General features: G+C 37.6%; 1 protein-coding gene across 2 annotated transcripts in view; it reads right to left on the bottom strand.

Moving 5' to 3' along the window:
* The window catches only part of Vg (transcription factor vestigial), a 135361-nt gene extending 113078 nt beyond the window's left edge, over positions 1 to 22283 (bottom strand). Inside the window, exons 1-2 of one of the 2 annotated variants that reach the window (XM_076377657.1) lie at positions 21639 to 22283; positions 20701 to 21507 (exon numbers count right to left, since the gene is read on the bottom strand). In XM_076377657.1, coding sequence (XP_076233772.1) covers positions 20701 to 20898 — 198 coding nt within the window. In that variant the 5' untranslated portion in view covers positions 20899 to 21507; positions 21639 to 22283. Of the gene's footprint in view, positions 1 to 20700 lie in introns of both variants that reach the window. The other variant, XM_076377650.1, reaches the window with a different exon arrangement.
* Positions 22284 to 23417: the final 1134 nt, after the last annotated feature.

The following is a 23417-nucleotide window of genomic DNA, read 5'->3' as shown; positions in this document are numbered from 1 at the left end:
AATCTGAAATTTCGTTCTAGCACTCCACGCGTGTAAATATCAATTTTTCATATCACGCATTTAATATTGAGTAATACTCAAGTCCTAAGCTTAATCATCGCTGTCGGTGCTCCCAGCAACCCATCATATTGTTTCCAAGCATCAACCTATAACAATACTCATTTTAATCAGACATTACAGTTACTCGAAATCTTATCATCCTTTTGACTCCCAGCACACCTACGGTTGCTCCAAAGTCCTTGAATACAGTTCACCTAACATTCTCACAGTTTATAGCCAGCGATACCTCGAATCTACCAATAAAATCTCCTCGCGAAAGGGGATAAAAATGGAATCCTATCCCCGCGGGATCTCGCGTTCTAGCAATAACCGTCGGTTTCCTCCTTCCCCGACGGGAGTCCGCGCGCACCGTTTCCTCTGGACGATTTCACGTAAGGACACGTCGTGCGGCGCGGCAACTATGAAATTTCACCGTGGCCTTTACCGCGAATTCATTAAGGAACTTATCCCTGATCGTGCACCAGGCAATACCTACATATTAAGCGTAATTACGCTCTCTGTCTGCTTTGTGTTAGAGCCGCGCACACATGTGCTGGCCCGGGTGTGTAATATCGACGAGCACGTGAGCGCATGCGCGCTATATTTTTACGTGCAACCCTTTCCCAGTTCCTCTGCCAAGAGAGGTTTTTAAAGACCTCCACCTCCGCCTCTAGCCGCGGCCAGGAACGCTCCTCCGCGTTTAATTTATGTAGGAAGCTAGGAAAGCTGGCAGGAAAAAACGTCTGAACATGTGACGCCGCAAAAACCCCGGCTGCCGTTATAATTTATACGCTAAACGCCGCATCTACGGTGCGTGTACTTTCTATCCACGACTTTCCGCCGTTTCGTGAGTTCCTCAACTCTCCGGGTTCTGATCCTCTCCCGTTGTCACGTGACGAATCGCGTCGTGTCTCTTTCCATTCTTCCGTTCCTCGGACACCGTTGACCCTCACATATCGGTGAATTTTCCCGGAATTTGCTGCTCTTTTTTATTTGCTTTTGCCTCCTTTTTCCCTTGCAAACGTTCGAGACAGAGGAATGGGAAGAATGCCACGAACCACAGGGCGAATGGTAAAAGTTGCCCGATACGTGTTACTTAACGATGCTAGGAACGAGTCTCAATGAAGCCAAGAGCTGAAATCGAAACCGTTTACTTGGTTGAATGAGAGAGCAGGTAGAGGAAGAAGCAAACTCAGCTTCGACGATCACTTCGTATCCATGATATGGCTGTTGCGTAAATTCAACCGCTTGCGTTTGAAATATGCCTGCCGGGCATAGTTGCTTCGTACTCTGTTCTAAATTTGCTGAATAGAAGTTTTAGTTAGCGTTGAATGTTGATTTCATTATATCTCGCGATGAAGTTGAAGAATTAGTCCTTCGTAAAAATGTTCTTTGGTATATTATGAGAAACAATTAAATAATGGGATGGTTGTAGTCAGGTAATTGCTAATTGCCTGCTGTTGAGGAACCTGATGCGTAGAAGAGGACACGTGAATGTGTATTACGTATTTGAAAATTGTTAAGAAAATAATACCTACTGGGAGTTTTTAATATCAGTTTGGATATTGATAAAACCTAATGTTAGGATTAAGTTCGATTATATAATTACCAAACTAATTATAAGTAAAAATTAATATGAAAAGGTCATTTATTGAGATTCGATTATTACTTGGAAAATATGGTTCAATTGTACGTTCTTCTAAAGTAATTAAATCACAGAAGCCTTTTTCGAATCCTAGTGTGAGTGCCTGTAGGATTCGAATGCAGTAAAACTTCGATTAATCGAGTTCCAATTATTCTTATAATTCGTCTTTCTTATTTAAGATTATTTCTTCTTTGTGTTTATTTTACGTCACTTCGTCTGCTCGGCATTAGTGACAACACTGTATCTTCATTGTCTACTCTGTGATGCATGTTTGTTTCATTCAGATAATTAAGTATATTTTTTATGTGTTGCTATTTTGTTGGAGCCATATCTGATTTTATGTCATATTTCACTCGTGGTTCCACTATTCTCTATTTGTATAAGATATAGTCTGTTATTGGTGTTATTTGGTTTTGGCATAGTTTATACTGAGTTCCGTTTCCCTAATCAGATATTCGTTGGTAATTTTGGTGTGGCTGGATCTCAGACAAGACAGTTTTTTTCTTCTTTATTTATATTGTGATGTAATATTGATTTGTAGAAATGTATTATTATTTAGGATTACTGTTGATATCCTTCATGCTCTTTTAAAAATCTTGAAAACTTCGAGAAATATATAAAGTAACTGTTAACAGTATCTATATATATTTATTGTTTCTTAATGTTACATTGGAAATCCACCATTATTAACGTCAGCATTAAGTCCTTGCTCGTAAAACATCTGCAAGAAACTTATTTACTATTGATGTCTACTGAAACCTTTCTGATGCTCAGACTAATCCAACATTCGCGACTAGCGTACGCAACTAGATTAGACTAGAACTTTAAGATAAAAAGTGTCGTTTAATAAGTAAGTATAAAGCTTGAACAACTCAATTGACAGTCATCTAACGAACGAAAACTTTGTGTTTGTAAATTACGACTTTGGAAGAACGGAATTATCCCAAATCATTCTCAGAAATCGTACTCTATTTCAGATTTCAGTGTGTCCACATGGAGAAGAATGAGGGAAGACGAAGATGTCGCTGAAGGTTTTTCTTCTTCTGTTGAGCCGCGCGACCTCAGTCCCGCCACGTGATCGTGCCTCAAGTTTGTCTTCTTTGTTTCTTTATAAAAAACAGCTGGGAAGCGGGGAACACGCGAGAAATGGCAAAAGAAACGATGTTATAAATAAAACCGAAACTCAGCGGTACATTAAAGTACGTGTTTCTCCGTACATATCCGCCCGTTCAACGCAGCGATTTATCCAACAATCAAGAAGGTGGAATAAAAGATGAGAGGAACAACGTGAAAACCGCATTACAAAGAATATGAAAAGCCCCGATGAGGAACACACGCGTTTCCTTCATAAATTCCTACTAGCGGACTCACAAGGCAATCTCGCGATCAAGAGAATGGGAGGAACTGGAGCAAAAAGTTGAGAATGTGTATAGGAAAATATTGAGGAGTATGCGTGATATATTAAATTGCGGCTTTCCTGTATGAATGAAACCCTGTGACTGCTACACGAACAGAAATTTCAATGGAGAAGTGGATTAAAATGTTACTAAAGGCAATGCACGAGTTTCAATTCTACTTCGTTTTAGTTTAATTCGAGTTTCGAAGTCTATTACATCATAGTACAAGTCTCAATCAGTATTCTATGTTATCCCTATCCCAATTACATCGAATAATAATAATATTTAAATCAAGTAGACTGTAAAGATTGAAACCCAAATAATCGAGTTCTTATTCTATATTAAATTTCACAACTCCTTCCAGTATCAGTTCCCTAACTGGATCACTATAAAAGCCTCACCCAAATCCCACAGCTATCCCGTCGATACCCTCTGGAATTTGCTTAAGTCTCAATAGATAGATGAACCAATCGTCAATCAACGATCGATAACACCCTGGCGATCCAAATCGAGGTCAAGATCGAATGTTCGAACGTTCCATGAATCGAGGTGAAATTGACAAACAAGGTCGTCGGTTGTGGAAGGCGCAGCGGAGCCCAGGGTCTCTCTTTCCCACAGGCCACGATGCCGTTCTTCCTTCTCCGAGGAAGAAGCGAAGAAGACAACGGGAGCAACAAGACTGGGCGGAAGGAAAAAGGAAATAATGGAAACGGCCGTGGCAAAAGGCTGCTTTAGCCCGGCCAGATCCCGCCTGGACGATAACGGGAGGACACATCGCCACCTCGGCGCGACGATCGTAAAACTTGGTCAGGTAAAGGCGCGGTTCGTTTGAGACCTGCTGCTAGAAGGACGGACGGGAGCTGGTTATAGTTTAGGTATTATATTCCAGACGACTGCTCCTCTGGTCGGTCTATCGCGAGGGGTGCACGTACCGTACGTGTTCCCTTCGGGGTGGTCCTCGCGACGACATCGGTTCATTAATCGGCCAGATACCCGAGAAAAATGCGCTTTTACGGCTCCACCTCTTCGGTGGGTTCCGATCATCCAGCTGCGACGTACACCGTGACGATATACGCCAGCTCTGTTACCAGCAGTCCTCTGGCTTCTTGGCTTTTTATCATTATCAGGAAAATCAGTGCCGGCAGATAACACATGATTATACCTGCGCCTGGGTTTAATCTGTTAACCGGGGCAAACGAGCTGACTCGCTGTGACAGTTTAATAATTACGTTCATTAGAGGAAGAGTCAGCGTAGCATTGTGTCATGTTATCATAGTCTGTCACTCTGTCACGCTTTAAGCGATACAAGTTCATTCCTTTTATTGCTTCTAAATATATATTTTTAGATACAGAAAAAGTGTTTTTGAAGAGGATACGGTTAATAAAACGAATGTATTAACTTCTAATGAGCAGATAGCTCACGCGTCATGGCTATAAAATGTCAGTTTAGGTTAACATTCAAGAATGATGGAAATGAAGTTCCTCTGTTATGTGATACTTTTAGGAGCATGTTGGAAGAGACTAATTTCTTGATTTCTTTCTTTTAATTGTCGCTAGGATAATAATTTGACAGTAGGTATCACATATTCTAATAAAACATACCAAATAGAACAATATTTCCCATCGGTCTATCATGCTTGAAGCATAACAAAACTACATTACATTCAAGTGTTCAAAAAATAAAAGGTTAATTCTCTGAAAAATAATGTAACAATGGTTCTATTAACAAAGTTGTAGTAAACTTCTATTGAATAACTGCAATCTTATCATGATATCTTTCTAAGCTCAAGCATATATGTCACGAGACGTTTCAATAATGATTCTTGATTTCCTTATCTATCATACCACATTTAGAGCATATAACGTGTCTCTTTACTTGGCAATTAGAGAATTATAAAATGTTTATCAAATTATTGAACGGGCAGAGCAGCGCATATCTACTACTTTTATTAATCCGAGTCTTCAAGACAGCAGATCTCCCAAAGAGATATATCTTTACGGTTCTTTCCTTCGATAAATTCTAATCAGCTGGCTACCATCTTGCGATGAACGTATACCACCAGTTCTGCCAGCAATTAGCTGTCATCCGTTAATTATTAGAGGCACGGTCAATGGTGCATACACGTACAATTCTCAGCAGTTTCAGTCCGTCCAATTATATAGAAAACTATGCTCGTTCGATTGCTCATTAAATTTTATGCAAGGGGAATTCCCCCAAAAATTACATTGTTGGTTCCTCCAGACTTCGGTTGATTAATGAACCTGCGCTAAAGCCGGAAGCAACGTTACGGTCTTAAAGACGTCAGATCTAGTGATTTCTTACGTGTTCTTAGGAATCATGCTAGAAATCCTACTTCCTTTCCTGACATATGTGAATATTAGTGTACACATTTGGTAATATGTATGAATCAGTACCCTATTTTTCTTTTAATCAACGATACAGATATAGAGGAATATGATATGACTTTTCGACGAAAATAAAATTTAAACATAATATAGTAATCAATTCTCATCCTTTTATGTACATCCGCAATGTAAGTATTATCTAACTTACTATACTTGTGAATTTGCATTAATATTATAATTCAGCAAAGTATGTATACAACATTAAAGTTGAAAGAACTGTCAAAAGTATATAACTGTTTCGATTAATGTTAAGAGCATAATTCACTAATATTACCTAACTGAGCGAATTCTTCGCTATATAATGGCGATTCTATTTATAGATGTTACACAAGGAGCTCCATAAAGTCTGTGATTAAAACTAACATAACAATGTCTTTCTTTATATGAACTGCAAGAAAGTTGTCTGTATTTCTTGAAAAGAGTAAGTTACTTGAAAAAGTAAGTTAAAATACTATCACCAGTAACAACAATTCAATTTTCCGGTTATTACTGCTTAACCAACTCTACTATCACTGATGCTTTCCCTGAATAAGTATTCCTAAGACTTTATGAATCATATATCCCCAGAATTCTAACCCATTTCAGGTTCAATATTTGACAAAGCGTAGCCTAGAAGTCAGCAAAAACCCACAAGCAGATATTCAAATCCACAAAAATTTACCGATACAATCATTTAACCATAAAAAATCCTTAAGAAGGCCCAGACATAAAAAGACCAACTTCTCACATCTCATAGCTGTATAGTTACGAACACTTAACAAGATCCAATAAAATCCAGCAGACCCGACGTCAACAGGGCTCTCGACTAGCATTCCTAACGAGGACAACAGTTCATATAAAATCTCGTCGAGCGTTCGCGCAATAAAGTCATAAAGAAGATACTTTGGCTCGTTCCACGCGGAACGATATCCCCCAAGAGCCGACAGTGTTTATTGGCGTTTCACGTGGGCGTTTCGCGCATATAAATTCCCGTCCGCGTGTGGAAGGGCCGGCAAGAAATTAGTCAACAAGAAATCGAAACGAGAGGTTCAGTCGAGGCTGGTCTGGTCGCGACACGAGGCCGTGTACGAAGGGAGAAGACAGGTGCAGGCCGCGTCGCTTCTGAATCGGGCAAGAACTTAGCTAACCTTCATTAGCACTCTCGTTACGGGGACTCTGTTTCTTCATACCTGAAGAGACAAGTATGGGTGAGGAACTACCACATTTCTACAATTTGACGCGGTCGCAATTCCTTACAGTCCCTTTCAAACGGTCACAGGTAGCACTGTATTGCGTTTATCGTCCAGCCAAGGGGTTGTAATTAGAACTGTGTCATTAACCAGGAATTTCGGATGATCTTCTAAGATTCTGGGGATTTTTGTTGAATTTCTGTAGTGTTTAGTAGCCTCTTGAAAAAGTACTTGGAAGAATGGTAAAGAAGAATTGATTCCTCTAAGTTTCGAACAAAAAGTAATTTGAAATGTTGAGTGGAGGTATATTTCGTTATTATTGTATTTTTATTACTGTAAAACTTCCCATATTCGAATTTACAGGAAGATATGTATCTGACATGTCCAAGAAAAGAATTTTCGGATAACAGAATTTAAATAGAGATCGATAAAATTAGCAGGTTGTCCATAGAGACTATATCAGAAAACGTGAGACATGGTAGATTCTACATACGCAGACAATGAAAAAAGTTCATGTGCACATATATGTATCTGGAAAAACTTCGTTTTTTATTTATACGCTTATTTGTATTGCGTCAAATGCTGACTCAAAGCCCGAAGAAATAAGAAAAATGTAGGAAGCTCTAGACAATGAAAAAAGTTCGAATACACACGTTTGAATACAAGATCAAATAAAGACTTTAAAAACAAAATATCACTTAAACTGTTCCCCTCAAAAAAAAAACTACATACAACCCACTGAGTCAAATTGATTTCAATAAAATGTTTATTAAGAATAAAAATTGACAATACGAGCATTCAACTGATTAAAAGCGCTGTCACATTGCAAATACCTTCCTCCCAACTACCATCGATTCCACAAATCGCGAAAATGAAGCTGGTGCATCATCGACCACGTTGTCAAATTAAATCCCTGTTAGTGGCCTTTGTGCTGGCACAGGCTCGCGCATCGCGCCGACGCGAAGAATTAACGACGCGTCCCTGTAAATATTACGAATCGGTTGTTTTACAAGCGAATCTCGGTGTTCGCCGACGAGCGAGAGAACCGCAGGAGCCCCGCTGCTATCGGCGTTTAGCGTTCTCGTCGCTGGCGATGGTAAGATAACAAACGGCAACGCGTTAAACGGACAACCACCTGAGTGGCGAAGCGGAGTCCCCGGTGGTCGAGAAAGGCGCGGGTGTCCCATAACGCGATAAAAATGATTAAGATCGAATAACGCGGGAGTCCGCGGTGCCATTACGACGATGATCTATCGACGGGCTTCCGTCCCTCGTATTTCTCCCGCGGCGATTTAAACGGCACACCAGAAGGACGCGCCGGTGAAAAATAACGCAGCTGTGAATGGGACTCTTAAGAAGTTACAGACGACCGAACGGTTCAAAAACAGTCTATGGAATTTTATTTTTAATAAGTCGTTAAATGCTATTGACTGTATTCGTGTATATGAACAGTTAGTGTAAATTCATTCCAAACGTGCGAAATAATTTTATCCTACTTTGAAAAATATTAGAGAACATGATCGCAGAAGAAGTAAAATGAAATGAAACTTAATAACAATGTTAAGCAACTATTATGTCAGCAAGTATTATATGTAGGTAGGCCGCTGTATAGGAAGTTTTACTTTGCACTTATTACAGCGATTGTCTTCCCTCAGTTTTGATAGAAAACTTACATTGACTCATATTTTCAAATATTCTTTCCATGCCTGAATTATATGACATGCATTTCCTATTTATTGTTGTTCATCAGCAATGAATAAATTAAGGGCTACAATTGTCCACAGAAGAGAGCCAAAGGATTCAAGTCAGACGATCAAGAAGGCCATTTCTGCTAGATTTGCATCTATGAAACAGATAATCTTCGCGAATACTAGTCTTAATCTTGTGTTGCCACACAACCTTGAGCTAATGTATTTTTAAACTAATTCTTCTATTTAAATTTGAATCTGCGAATGGAAAAACAGTACAAGTTCAAAAATTACGTTCTGGGATATTTAATATATTTGTAATTCTGTGTATTTTACGCATCAGGATCCCAGAGACAGAATGTATTAAGTCCACTTATATTTTCTGTCTGATTTAATACACTTCATCTCTAGAGTCCAGATATAGTTTTGAGATTATTTGAAAATCGCAAATTTTAGACGTGTAGGGTCTTTAAGTCATCCAGTAATTTAATGTGTTGCAAAGAAATCTTGTACACTGAGCGCTCATAAAACAACAAGAGCTGAGTTCACATCGACAAGACTGATTCAATTTCTATTCATGTCGATCAGCCACTTTCTCCTTCCCTTGGCGAGTACTGTAAGTCCTTAAAATTTCAATCCCTGCGTTATCGACACCCTGTATACTCAATTACTCCTAGCCAGGAACTCTATACCCACCAGCATCGGCCACAGACCAAAGGATGGGAATCAACCCCGCGTGTTCACAGCATCGTTATCCGGAATCAAACATCCTAAACAGAGACCCCGAGAGGAAGCACCGTTAGGCCAGAGGAGCCGAAAAACGCATCGTCTCTACTCTCTCTGGGCTGCTTCGTCGGTTGCATTCTCGACGATCGTCGGATAACGGAGGAGAGCGTTAAAGCTCTCGAGAATCGCGGGCGCGGCAAGGTCGAGATCTCGATGCCCGGACAGGTTTCGCGAGGGAGTCTGAGGCTGTGATCTTCACCTACGGGCAACTTTTCTTCCCCCGAAAGCCGCTCCTCGCTCGGGAAGTTGAGGATGCGGCAGACGGGCCACGGCGACACGAGTTTACTTTTATTTAAACGTTCCTTCCTTCCTTTTATTTAGGGCCTGACCCAAGGGCGCTCATTTTGTTCCTTTGCCGGTGCTGACCGGTGTCCACTGGCTCTGAATTAATAGCCTCGCGTTTTTCGCCGTGCTGGCTAATGTACACGCGCTCGCGCGAAAGACTGCGCGCGCGCGCGAACACGTTTCTCTCTTTTTCTCCCTTACTTCTCCTCGTCATCCTTCTCCCTCGTTTTTCTCTTCCTGCCGCGGCCACCTTCCTTCCCATGTGTATGTACAGGCTCTATACGCCTCGACGGTTACACCAGCGCGTTAAAAATGCTTCAGCCGTTTTCTCACGCCGCGCCGCTACGAAACTGCATACGTACTTTATTGTGGCGGACCTTGAGCCGCTTCTACCATCTCTTTCTGTTTGGACGACTCTTTGAAAATACTTTTCCACGGGTTTTCTTTTTGTCATTCGTATTTTTCTAATTTGCTGTGTAGATGACTTTCTCGAATGTAAGATCAAGTTAGTACTCGAAAATGACTCTTTTTGACTCTTCTAGTGTCAAGGTGTTGATCTATCGATAACAAAACGTAGAGCTAAAATTACCACGAACCGATCCGTCGGTATTTGTTTTACAGCTTTAACTTTTATCTTATTTTATAATGTTAAATGTATGTTAAATATAACTTTCTTTTGGCACTGACACGTGAAAAAATTTCGTTCACCAATAACAACGTTTGTGATGAGTGAGACAATCTTTTCTTGATGCATGAAAACTAGGTAAATATTAGCTTGACAATTTTCACTATATTTATGATTAGGACTTTAACACGCGTTAATACGAGTGCTGTATTCGAACCTGTAGGTGTTAATGAAATTTGACATACATATACAGCATCCAAAATATAGGACATATTTAATTCATCGTAATCATTTATCATTAGGGGGTGAAAGTAACTCTCAAAGTCGGGATTGAAAAACCTATTTCCAAACAGTTTTCACTTTCCTTTGCATGTACCTACTAGAAATTCCTTCTTTCAGTTATAGCTTGATAAGCAGCAAATTCTTCTGTTTTTAATACATAATTTTGTCCAGTCTTTATATTTAAACAAATTCCGTATATTCATTTTAATATCACTACCACTTTAACCTTGTTTGACTTCTTTTATACACACTACTTACTCTCTTCATCAATATCATCTTCCTTCTTACCTATACGACTTTCATCTTCAACTACACGTATATTAAGTTTACAAAGCAAAACTGTATCGTACTTAATGGTATCATATCTGTTGCGTATCTCAAATTGTGTAGCGTAGAACTATCACTATCCTTCCTTAAATGCACAGATTTTTTCACATTTTGTACGGATACTGGGTTGTTTATCTCTAATACTGCTCCAAATTTTCTAAAGATCTGTCAAAATTTGGGGATACTTACTAAGATCATTAGTACTTAATACAAAGCGTTCTACTTTTTGTTACACAATCTTATTTATGGTTGCCTACAGATCAAAAGAAGACAAATATCTCATGTAAGAAAAAATGTATAAATGCTTCGTTAAAAAGTTATAACAAAAACAGAAAATATGAAAAATATTTTTCCTAATTCAATAAGGAACGAATAATAATCTTACTATCTATTAACATTGTACTGTTTATATGGCTACCTACAATTAGATAGATATTCAGCATATAGTGTAAGACAGGTAAAAATTTGGCTCAGTAAATAGATACTATTCGCAAAGGATTGATAAAAAAAACCAATCAGTACCTCTCCTAGAACACCTGATAACACTTCTACTGATTCTCTCTTAAAAAGAATTCACTTAAAGGAATTGCAATTACCAATCACTAAACAGTGTCATTTTTACCTTTTCCTATTCTTGTTTCGTTAGACAGAACAAATGCACTTAACTCCTTAGCGCCTTATCGTTTCTAAATCCTCTTGTTCCTACAAACCAACCAGATTTTTTTCGCTCACAATACGATGGAGCTCACAGTTGACGGGTTAAGAATACTCATCCGCGCAAGGGTGTTTTCTCACGCGAACACGCGGCACCGAAAGTGATTTGTGCTCTCGGTCGTCGGGACGTAGAGCGCCTCTTCTTTCTGGAGGACGTCCAACTATTACTGTCAGGTCCAAGCGGCGGCGTTCAGAAATTTCTCTTCACTAGTTCTCACCGTATCAGCGATCTACGTCGTTTAGATGTAGTTAGATCTACCGACCTCTCATTAGCATATTCTCGGCTCGTACAATTTACCGCATGATAAACAGTTTAAGTAGGTAAGCTGCGTGATATATCTCATCGTGGTCCCGACATTCCTCTCAATGTCGTTTAAATAATGCCGCTAGTTACTTATTATTTATCGCGTTATCGATTTCGACGGTATCTCGTGTAGCTGGATAAGAGGAGATCTTGGATGCACGTGATAACGTCGATCGTCTCCTTCCGTTCCGTAACATCCTGCCCTTATTGGAGGATGGCATACCCATGGCTCAGTACCCAGACAGCACGTAGACATCTTATGTACGTTTAGAGAATGTCCGAAATGGACAATCGTACATTCGATGGACGTTCTAAAAAGGTTCAGAGACCTCTATACGTTCTCATTAGGTTCTTTACATGTCGTAGGGACGTCCAATTTACAAAGTGAAATGTTCTAACAACGTGTTGTGCCAACATTCTCAGGACATTTTTCGAATGTTCAAAAGGAACATTCTGTGTACCTTTTGCGAACGTCCACACAGAACCGAATTTTTTTTCTTTTTTAATAAAATTAAAATTAATCCAATTAACCCAATTAATTGTAAATTATAAATTAGGATTTTATCTTTAAATATCTTTATTGAAAATATAAAAATATTTTAATTATCGGAAAATATCTTTATTGAAAATTCATTATTATGTAATATTCACAAAAAAAAGACACCGCGTACGCGTCGAAACTCAAACTTCAACCGTGGAATAATGATGTAGTCATATTTTATTTCATGCAATTTTTTATGATAAGAAAATATAATAACCACCAACACTACTATAGATAATAATTAATCTTATTATAAAGATTTTTCTAGTGAAAACTATAGAGACATACACCAAAACACTTCCCACCCTTCCAAACTATAAGGGTCGCAATCGGTATTCGAACTTGGGGTCCTTTGGAGTAGTACCTAGCCTCCCAACCACGAATCTACTGCAATTCTTCCTGGAATTTATTTTGCCTATCGCATACTGCTTGTCTCATTAATGACATAACGTTTCCAATAAAAACAATACTTTATAATCTACAATATGCTCAAGTATTATATTCTTGATGATTGCTCGCGTTAATGTATGGCGCTCGCGGTGTTGTATGTATACTAACAACATACATAATCATCCATCTTGTCAATCATCCTCCAAAACTAACCTACAAAACGGATGTTCTAGAGCACCTGAAATTTAAATCTTACGAATATCTTACTACTATAATCACACAATTTTATACTATTTTTTATGAAACTATTTAATTTTCATCATAAATGAAGTATTTTGAATAATTTACGCAATTGTCGTTGATAAATTTTTTGCAAAATGTTAGGTAACATTATGCACAGTTATCATTACAAAACTGCTGTTCCTCTAAAAGTATGAAAAACGAATGTCACTTAAATAAACAGTGAAGTCATGTAAATAAAATTCAAAGTATAAAGATAAAGAATAAGCGAAGTATAAATATTCAATTTGAGTAATGAAATTAATTTTACATACTCCATAAAAATTCATACCCATCTCCAACTACTAGACACTGAGCTCCTGCAATAATAAGATTCGAGCATTCAAAGTGCTCTAAGCAGAAATTCTTCCTGTATTCATTAACCCCATTCTCTGAACGTTTAGGAAAGTCCATATTTCACAACATATTCTACAGAATACATACACCCATAATTCAACAAATTATAAAAATGTAGTACACACCTTCTTCAGAGTGTTCTAAGAATATTTAAAATAGTTTCACAGAAAATGGCATAAAAACTGTGCTAAATGTTAAATTCAAAGTTGAAACCAGTGACAGCGAAGGAGAAACAGACAAGTAGCTAGGGTACGAGTAACGAGACGAACGGTACTCGACACCCCATGGTGTACGGATGAGTTCACGGGAGGGCAAGAAGCACGGCTGACCTGCCAGCAGACATATTAAAATGATGTGAAGAGGATCCCCGAGGTGAAACACGCAGAAACTCTCGTTCGGTCCCTTGTCTGCCAAACTATTTCAGGACGGCCAGCTAAAAGGGGGAATTCGAGGACTTCGTACCTCAAAAGCTCCGTTGGATTGTTTGTAAACATGTTATTGTAATGAGACCGCTTTCACTTTATGACTATTGATGAAAGCATATCTTGATGATGTCTTTCATCGAATCTAGGAAAATACGTTCTAAGTGTCAAAAATATCTGCAGAGTTCACGGTACTGTCATTTGTTGCTTGTATCGCCTAAATGAATGTATCAAAAAAGTATTTGTACATTCAATTTACGTACAAGGTTATATATAAAAATAGTTTGGTAGGGATTGTTTCATTGTTTCGTTTAACAGAATATTACATATGAAGATGATATGTCTGTTTAAAGCACTGGAGGTTGTATAATAAGAAAATAATAGAAGAAAGATGATAATTAGTAAGTCAAAGAAGTATTTGAATACTCCGTTTTTATGTAATAATTATGCATGTAAACAAAAATGTTATTCAAGAAGCTAACAAAGTCTTTATATATGGATACATATAAATACGTGTATAATGGCGACACTGGATCGCTCAACAGAAGCCAAGCATGTCACACTGGCATTTCTATTAAAGCACAATGCAGTGGTGACTGTAAGGTATGCAGAAAATAATTCAAGGTTTACAGAAATTCATATTCACGCTTTAGAAATAGTTGCCAAACGCCAGTTTCAGTTTCCGATTTGTTGGTTTGTTGTTTTGACTTGTTGATTTGTTTGTTGACTTCAAATTTAGTGAACATCTTGCCAGACATTCAAGTTACGCTAAGAATGAAAAATTAAAATTTTTCTGCTAATTTTATTGTGAGATATCGTTTTTTATTCAAAATACGGGTGATATTGTTTAAAAATTGAAAAAAGTAATTTCAATTATTAGACTTTTGAGTATTTAGATTTCTTTGCATCACATTGAATCTAGATTTGAAAATAGTTCGATTTTTCAAGATATTAACACAGAAAAGCGAAATTTGAATTGTTTAAATCTGACAATGAGTACAGAAGTTTCCTGACTATTTACTACAGTAATTGTTTGTAACAATTAATTAGATGCACTGTTATTATCAGTATACCGAATGTTATATTAAACAATGTATAATTTTAGGTTCTAGAAAGTTTCACAATCTGAAGAGCATTTAAGATTTCTAAACTTATTTTTTAATTTCCTTTTTTGACATAATTACTTTCTAATAAATACTCTTAGAAATTTAGGATTCAATCACACTATCGATACGCTCACGCTCAAATCTTGGAGCTACACTCTTCTAGCACCCGGTTGAGTCGAGACTGGAGTGTTAGTCATAATGTGAACACGTACATTTAATAACAATGAGATAATATTTGATCGAACCAAGAACGGAAAGTGAGCAGACCTTGAACGTATCGACAATGTGGTTCGATCCTTGCGGTTTTTTTACTATTCAATAGAAATTGCGTTTTTTCACATAACAGGTTCTTCACAAAAACAGACTAACTTTGCATTTACATATAAATATTAAACGTTTCCTAATTCAAGTTTATCACTTCAAGGGCTCCAATATTAAAATAATCAGAAATATATATAGTAAAAAAGGTATAGAATTTTTACTGTATTCGCTCGAAAAAGATACTCCAAAAAACGTGGAAAGTATAACAAAAAGAACTCCGAGGACTTTCTCGGAATAAATGCAGCTAATGATTATCTGGAATTATCCGTTCATATGAACCACTTGTTTAGGCGGGACAAACTAGTTCCGTCAGTCCCGAAAGAATCTTCTGTAATTCGAATCCTTTATCTTTAATTTATGCACAAACCCTTGACGTTTAAAGTATCGGGGCAAATACTGCCTGCCTCGATGTCATAATTTCAAAGCTGAACTCGTTCAACGAGTTTTCAACGTCAACGATCGATCCCCAATCGATCGTGACGTTGGCGCTAGTAGGATCTTCGTTATTAACGTGAAAATTATTGAGATTGAACGGTGAGGAATTCAATGTATTCAACGTGAAATATGTAGCACCAAACTGCAAGAATTCCTACACTATTTCTCCGTATTTTGGAACCTTTCTATATTGCGAAGTATTTATATTTATTATTTGAATGTTATTAATATTTATTGATTTACTGTATGAAAAAAAATTAATAAAAAATATTGTGATATTTAATTTATCAACTGAAAATTCTGAGTATGTAAATAAGCATAGATATGTTAGTATACATGTATGTACTACATGTTAACGTATAAATTTCTTCGGTGCTTTTGGCTTTTATGTATCTACATAATAGAATAATTTTTAATTGTAGTTTGATGTCTTATAGTCATCAAATTAACTAATAATTTTTAATAGACACTACAATATTTGTCAAACTTTTCGTATCTGAATGTAATAACGTTCACTGAAGAATTTACTTAACAATTTTAAATAAAGTAAGAGTACTAATTATTATGTGTTAACCGATTACTACCCCTCTTCCCCTCTTTTATTTTCACAAGATACAGTGCCGTCAAATTCAAAACATTTGATTTAATAAAAAAGGCAGAAACATTTCCAGTTTAATAGTATTATATCTTGTTAAATGTGAAAATAAAAGAAAGGAGAGTCACAGTAATCAGTCACACAGTAAATGGCACTCTTACTTTATTATATAAAAAATCGATCAACTACCACTCATTCTAATACCGAATTAAATCAAAAAGAGACTCATAATTCATAAAAACGAGAAATCCAAATCTAATCTAAACAGTGCGTCAGATAATAAACGATTAATTCAGGAAGTATCAGTTTACAATTTCCAGAACCTTTATGCAGCTCAAGTATTCAAATAAAAGAAACGAATATCCTGGAATCCAATTTAGCGAACGGCTTCCATTCGATCAGAGTCATGTCCAACTACTTAAACCAGAGATCATCGAGGGAGCAAATTGATGAAGCTCCATTATCTAAACGTCTTGTCCCAGATATGTTAAGCGAAATGGAGTTCCACTGTATCTCGTTATCCCCGAAAATCGACGAATTTCAAGAAGGGCATCGGTTCGCCGACGAGTCAGTCAGCACAGTGGCCGTGGTGGTCCTTTTAGAGGCGGCGCGCGCTCAAACGCGACCAGCTTGTAATCTCGGGACGAGACAAGCCGCGCGATACACGTCCCGTACGACAGCACGTAAGGTTATGAATAATGTGTCAGGAACGGGATCCTGACGAGTCGTTGACGTCTAAATCCCCGACGATCGCGCACGTTCGCTCTCATCGTTCAACCACTTTGAAACGGTCAAATGCCGAACATGTCGTTTGCGTATGCGTTCCTTTGATTCTAGGGGACTACTATTTTGTGCTGATTAATCTTATATTTTCGAGTGAGCATTTTCGACTGCAAAAGACAGTACTTCTAAGGAGCATTCGGTTAATCAACATTTATTGCTTATACATTAGAATCGTGGATAAGAAATGTTGTCGATCTTGTTAAGTATTATACAAGAGGATTACCAAGAATGAAATTGGGTACACTCTTTTGGTTGAATTTTGGTTGAATTTTGGTTGAATTTTGGTTGAATTTTGGTTGAATTTTGGTTGAATTTTGGTTGAATTTTGGTTGAATTTTGGTTGAATTTTGGTTGAATTTTGGTTGAATTTTGGTTGAATTTTGGTTGAATTTTGGTTGAATTTTGGTTGAATTTTGGTTGAATTTTGGTTGAATTTTGGTTGAATTTTGGTTGAATTTTGGTTGAATTTTGGTTGAATTTTGGTTGAATTTTGGTTGAATTTTGGTTGAATTTTGGTTGAATTTTGGTTGAATTTTGGTTGAATTTTGGTTGAATTTTGGTTGAATGGGGATCGCAAGTAATCCTTCTGTTTTTAACGACTAGGTCATTGGAATACTACTTATTTTCAGAAATTGCAGCATAGTGAAACCTTCACCGTTCACATTAATATGGAGATAAAATTTTATATCAAATTTTATTTATATAAGTTGCACGAAATTAAAAGAAATTAAATTTGTTGGTAGCTATATTATATAATTTTTTCAAGTAAAGGTCTTCGACATTGCTATCACTAATTTCATCTACTCCTTGGTTGTTATTTAAAATGTTTTTCAAAATAAGTTTTGAAAAAACTTTTCAAGACTCTTCTTGAATCCAAACCTGTTTGCTACAGATTTCGCTTCATAAAAGAAATTTACTGAGTAATTGAAAAATCATTTAAAAATTATCTTGTTATCAAGTATCATATAAAAAACAAATACTTTTCCTTAGATGATAATTATTAAGTAGTACACAGTATCATTAGCTATCACAAGTGTAAAGAAATCTGCGCTATGTTCAATTCCCAAGTCCTAAGAAGTCCCTAAGCATTTCTACATACATGTATACATGAACTGATATATATTCGATTTCATCGTCTGTTAAATACAGAATAGTAGTTTTTTATAAAAATTGTTGACATATTATATTAATAATAAATATTAAGCTACTAATACTTCTGTAATTGACACGAATTTTCCTTATATTACGTATCTTTCTTTAATATTTACAACGAAATTAATTCCATTTAACAAATTGCTTAAAATTGAATTCTAGGGTTCACACTTCACATAGTTTAACGTGGATGACAACTCAAAGGATAGTATCTTAATTTCAACAAAGATATACTAATACGACCCTAACTGATTAGTTGTGCTCTTTTTCTACAATCAAATGAGTTTTTATGAATTTATTTATGCATACATAATGTATATTAATACATGGGAAAACGAGTGGAAGTCTTTGCCGACGGTCAGTATTGACAACAAAGTCCAACTTTGTCTTCCGCACAGAGAATGTGTTAAATTTTATACTATTGCAGTTTTGTAACATAACTTAGTAAAATACTTCATTAAAAGAAAAGTAGATACATCCGCACACGAAAAAAGTTTTTGAAAATAATTCAGCATGTTTTCAAAAACAATCTTGACAGTTTATCTGGTATCTAAACATTGGACTGTAAAAATAACATAGCAAATCTTATTAGTCTATATGTCGAAAGTATTTCCAAGATTCTACACTCTGTACGATTCCTGTGTAGATAATTCTTAATGAAATCTACACACTACAGCTTCATACACTAACATGTTTCAAATAAGAATTCGACATTAATGATACATCTGTGTTAATTGAAATGAGCAAATAAATTACTGAATTAAAAATCTCAAAAAGTGTATTCTGCATTTTGAACTTAATATTTCAAGAAAAATGACTCCAATGCATACTGTATACTCTAGAAGATCACTAAGCTGGTAGTACACATGTTATTTCAGAAATCACGAAAGTCCATTCTGGGAAAGGGGATTCTAAGATTAGCATATCCTTTGAAAATGATCAAATATCAAACAGAGAGAACCACGCGTATTACGTATGAATCTGAGAATAATGGCTATTGACGATCAATTATTTGAATCGGTGAGTTGAAGATCAGTACAAGACCAAAATTAGCTATTTTCGACTAAGCTGAAAACTATATCTGAACCCCAGAACCAGAGTACATTAAGTCACACAGAAAATACAGAACTAAAATGTATCAAATATCTCAAAAAGTGGTTTTTGGACTTGTATTATTTTTCAACTCACCAATTCATTTGTAGTTGTTACACATGTTAAAAGTATCAAATTGCAATTTGAAGTTCTTTTCACCTATTTGTTTCATCACTTGATCAAATGTGTTCCCTTTAAAGTTACTAAATATATGTTTCTTTGGTACTTCATTTATACAGAAAGTTCATTATAATAGAAGAGATGAATTGATTCGAAATAATAAGAGAGATCAGAATGTAAAGTACTTAGCTAGCAATATTTCCCACAAGAAACAAATTCAAATTTTTCGCAGCAGAAAAATAACGTCGCTTGATACAGATCTATGACAATCATTGGAAACATTTTCCTTTCAGAGTTATTCGAATAAACGTCATTAAAATTTAAATATTAAAACTTAATCTACCCAGGTCATTTGATTCTAAACTCAATTCTAGACGTTCTCCAGATTAGAATCACATGAACTAAATTTATTAAAACCTATTTTTTATAGTTGTTCTCAGTACCATTTAATACTCTAAAATTCATCTCAACTAACATTCCCCAACATTCTTAGTTATTACAATAAACACAGTAATTGTATTTTATATCCTACCTAAAACAGTATTCTCACTCCTAGAGAATTCTAAAGCATATTTTTTTTTTAATAGAACAAGAAGAACATCTTAGTTAACCCTCTCAGAACTAAGTGCCATATTCGTTCACACGTTCAAAATGGTCCAAAATTTCATTAAATTAGTTCAAGATCATTCAGTTGTATCTATAGCGAACCAATATATCATTAATTTATTTAATTATGCCATTAACTCTGTATTATAATCTTGTGCGTTATTCTACTCTCCCTTTTTCAAGTAAAAAGTTCTCACGTCAATTTGCTTACGTTTGAAACAAATTTTATTCTTACAGATTGGAAGGAAGATAATTTCAAATTGATCGAAAATATGACTTATGTAGAATCATTCATCAATTCAATTTATACTACCTATATAGGAAAGTCTGATACATTCAACACAAATTTACTATTGTTAACAATAATCACAATACTCCTTTTACAAAAGAAAACTATAAATCAGGATACCTGGCTCCTGTTACCGACCAAGTGTATTTAACAAAGTAATCTTTACAGTCCATAATTTAAAAAATAATTCCAAACCTTTAGCCGGTACTATACAGTTTACCCAAAAACATAGCGTGGTAAATTAAAGCATCAAGTGGAAGTGTCGCCTAACATACACAGATAATAACAACAAATCGTGGTCCTACAAGAAACCGAAGCCTTTATTTTCCAAATACTCCTATCACTTCCCTGGTCTAATGCCCCAAACATGATCATTTTACCATTTAATCAATTTTACCACCACAGTATCTTTTCTAGTCCAACCATAGATACTCAGCAACTGAACAAAATTCAATTTAGAGATAAAACCGGAACGCTGAACCCATTCGGCCGCAATGCTTATGGTTCTCAGAGGGTTAAAAAGTAAGAAAAAGAATGTCACTCACCCTCTCGTACTGATGCGTTGCCGTGGCCGGTGAGAAGGATTGAAAAGGTGCCGGCCTGGCCGGGCTGTGATGGGCCGCATGCGGATTCGCGTGAGGATGGGTGTGCGGGGCCGCATGAGGGTGGGTTGGGTGCGGCGGCGGCGGTGGCCTCTGATAGAGGTAAGGATAATATTGATACATCACCTCGGAGCAGCTCATCACCCCGCCCGGGCCCGGCACCCCAGAGCCGGCCTGCCGACTTGCGTACCCGAACGTCGCACCACCCGTTCGTACACTATCGCTTGTTTCCACTCTGTCTACTCTCCTCCTCCCCCTCTAGTCTCTTTGCGACTCAACCCTTTGGTCAATTGCTCGTTGGCCGATCGCCGAATGCGTCCAATCGTCGATTGCGTCGGTTTCAGGAAGTTTGCGTCAGGCTGAGCCACGCATCCTCGCCAGGAGAATCAGCAGGAGTCCACTTTTGCCTTGGGTTTCTTGGGTGCTCAATTTTGTAACGTGGATGACAATTCGTAATCTTCGCTCTTAGGGGGCTCCTGGCGATGTTAGGCTACTTTTCGACGCATCCTTGACGCTGTTCGTCGTGTGACAGACTCCTTTGTGATGATTAGGAGAGATAGAATTTATTGGCAGACACTGAATTCGAGACGTTAAATAGCACAACTACGGTTACTCATTTTGTTGCTTCGAAAGAAAGTTAACGAGTACTATTGATACGCGAACTTTTCTAATACACTTTCAACATCACTGCATCGTTGTGTAGGACGATGGTTCTGATGGTTCACTGAAGCTCACGATTATCACTAACTCCTGTAACAAATGGTCACGGTTGCTTTGAAGTCCTTTTATGATGACAATGACAACACAACACGCGTACGGATTTGTTGGAGCTAATGTCAAGTGTATTTACAAACAGTTATTTAAACACTCGCGCTGTGTACCTTTTAGTGAGAAACAGAGGTCAAATTCCTAGAAGCAAATTCAACGTTCTATATTAACAATACGTCGAACATTCGCAGTGTTACACTTATTTTTTTGCTCAGCTATGTCTATTTTCTCAGCTCAGAACTGTCTTATCCTCCAATCGATTTCGATCCAAGTTTGTCAATGTTCCTCGTTCTTAACTTAACGAACACCAAACTTTAATACAGTCCAATCACAGGTCACGAAACATCAACAAAAAGAGGTTCTAACATAGGACACCAAACAACAACATGTGTCACTGTTCTGAACACTCGTTTAAGAGGATCTCGAGCACCTTTTTTACGTGAAAACCACCGAAACCTTCATCTTCTGTTCAGGAATAATCTTCAACACGATTATCAATCCTCGTCACCGATCAAATCCCCGATGTCCAAGACGTCTATAGACATAGTCAAGTTCAAGGGCTCAGCGTGTCCAGAGGCTGGTCGGAGTAACGTGGTACACCTGGTCTCAGGAAGCTACCCTCGCGGCGAGTAGACGTAATCGGACCGTATCGTGGCTAGTGATGTGTCTCTGATGGGCGAACACAGACTGAACCCCCCGGCCTCGTGTCACCCTCACCATAGACCGGTCCGTCGTCTTTTTCCAACTGGTCGCGCAGCGGCGCTCCGTCTTTTTCGTTTGCCGCGTGTTCTCTCCTTCCTGGCGAGGGTCAGGGCCTGCCTCCCTCTTTCGTTCACCCCAAAAGAGGGGCTAGCACGAAAGGAACCGCCTCCTGGTAGTTCTACGAGCAGCCAATCACCGTGCGAGAACGGCACGTCCAATGAGATGGCAGTTGCCACTCCTACGCCCAGTCATCTCTGTATTGATCCCACAATGAACCCGACTACCGTCGCGGTATTAAGAAGTTCCTACTCGGGTTAAACCATCTCCCTTCCTCCTCCACCTTCTCTCCTCCTGCTGCTCATCACAGACCTGCTCTCCCTCCTGTAGCTCTGCCAAGCTACTTCGTTCCCATCTCCTCCGACTACTTCTTCTCTCATCGCTCTCTCCATCCCTCCACTATCTTCTCTCCTTCTCTGTTCGCAGGTAGCTCGGTTCGCCACCCTTTCGCTGCTTCCAACCCCAAACCCCGACGGCCGCGCGCATAATGAGTCTTAATTAACAGTTTCGCGGTGTTTTGGGAAGCTTAATTTACCGCGCCGCCTGAGCCTTGGAGGAGAGACGAACGACCGGCCGTGTTCTTGGGAATTTTCTCGCGTCAGATCGGGAAAATCTGGCTTGCGTCAGCTGCTTCCGCTTCCCGATCAAACTCCGCGTCTGATTTGAACGGTCTGTAAGTGGGAATGAAGAGAATGATCGGCAGTGACAATTGATGATCACCTGGCGATTTTTATTGTGTAGATCGTTGACAATGTTGATGGATTTCGTTAATATTTTAATGAATTGCATGTTGACATTTTAAGGATGTAAACGAAGGTTTCAAATTTTAGCGTCTGGTAGAAACGGAAGCTTTGATTTTTTGTTTACATTTCTGGTTTGTGGAATGATTACGATTTCATAGTGTAAGAGAAATAAATTAAAATTAATATTTGTATAAGTGCTAGTTGGTTTGCAAATTAATTTTGACGCTGGTACAAACTTTGATTTATGTAATAATTAATGAGATTGCGAACTTTTGAAAATAAATCAAAAGTGTTAGTTAATATTGGTAAACACTTTTTTCTCTTTTCATTATTTTTTCTTCTTTACTTGATTGGTCGAGCGTTGGATATTGGATAAAAAAATGAAGATAT

This window comes from Calliopsis andreniformis, chromosome 1, assembly GCF_051401765.1.
Source record: "Calliopsis andreniformis isolate RMS-2024a chromosome 1, iyCalAndr_principal, whole genome shotgun sequence".
In the NCBI taxonomy this organism is placed as follows: Eukaryota; Metazoa; Arthropoda; class Insecta; order Hymenoptera; family Andrenidae; genus Calliopsis; species Calliopsis andreniformis.
This window is presented reverse-complemented; position numbering and strand designations above follow the sequence as displayed.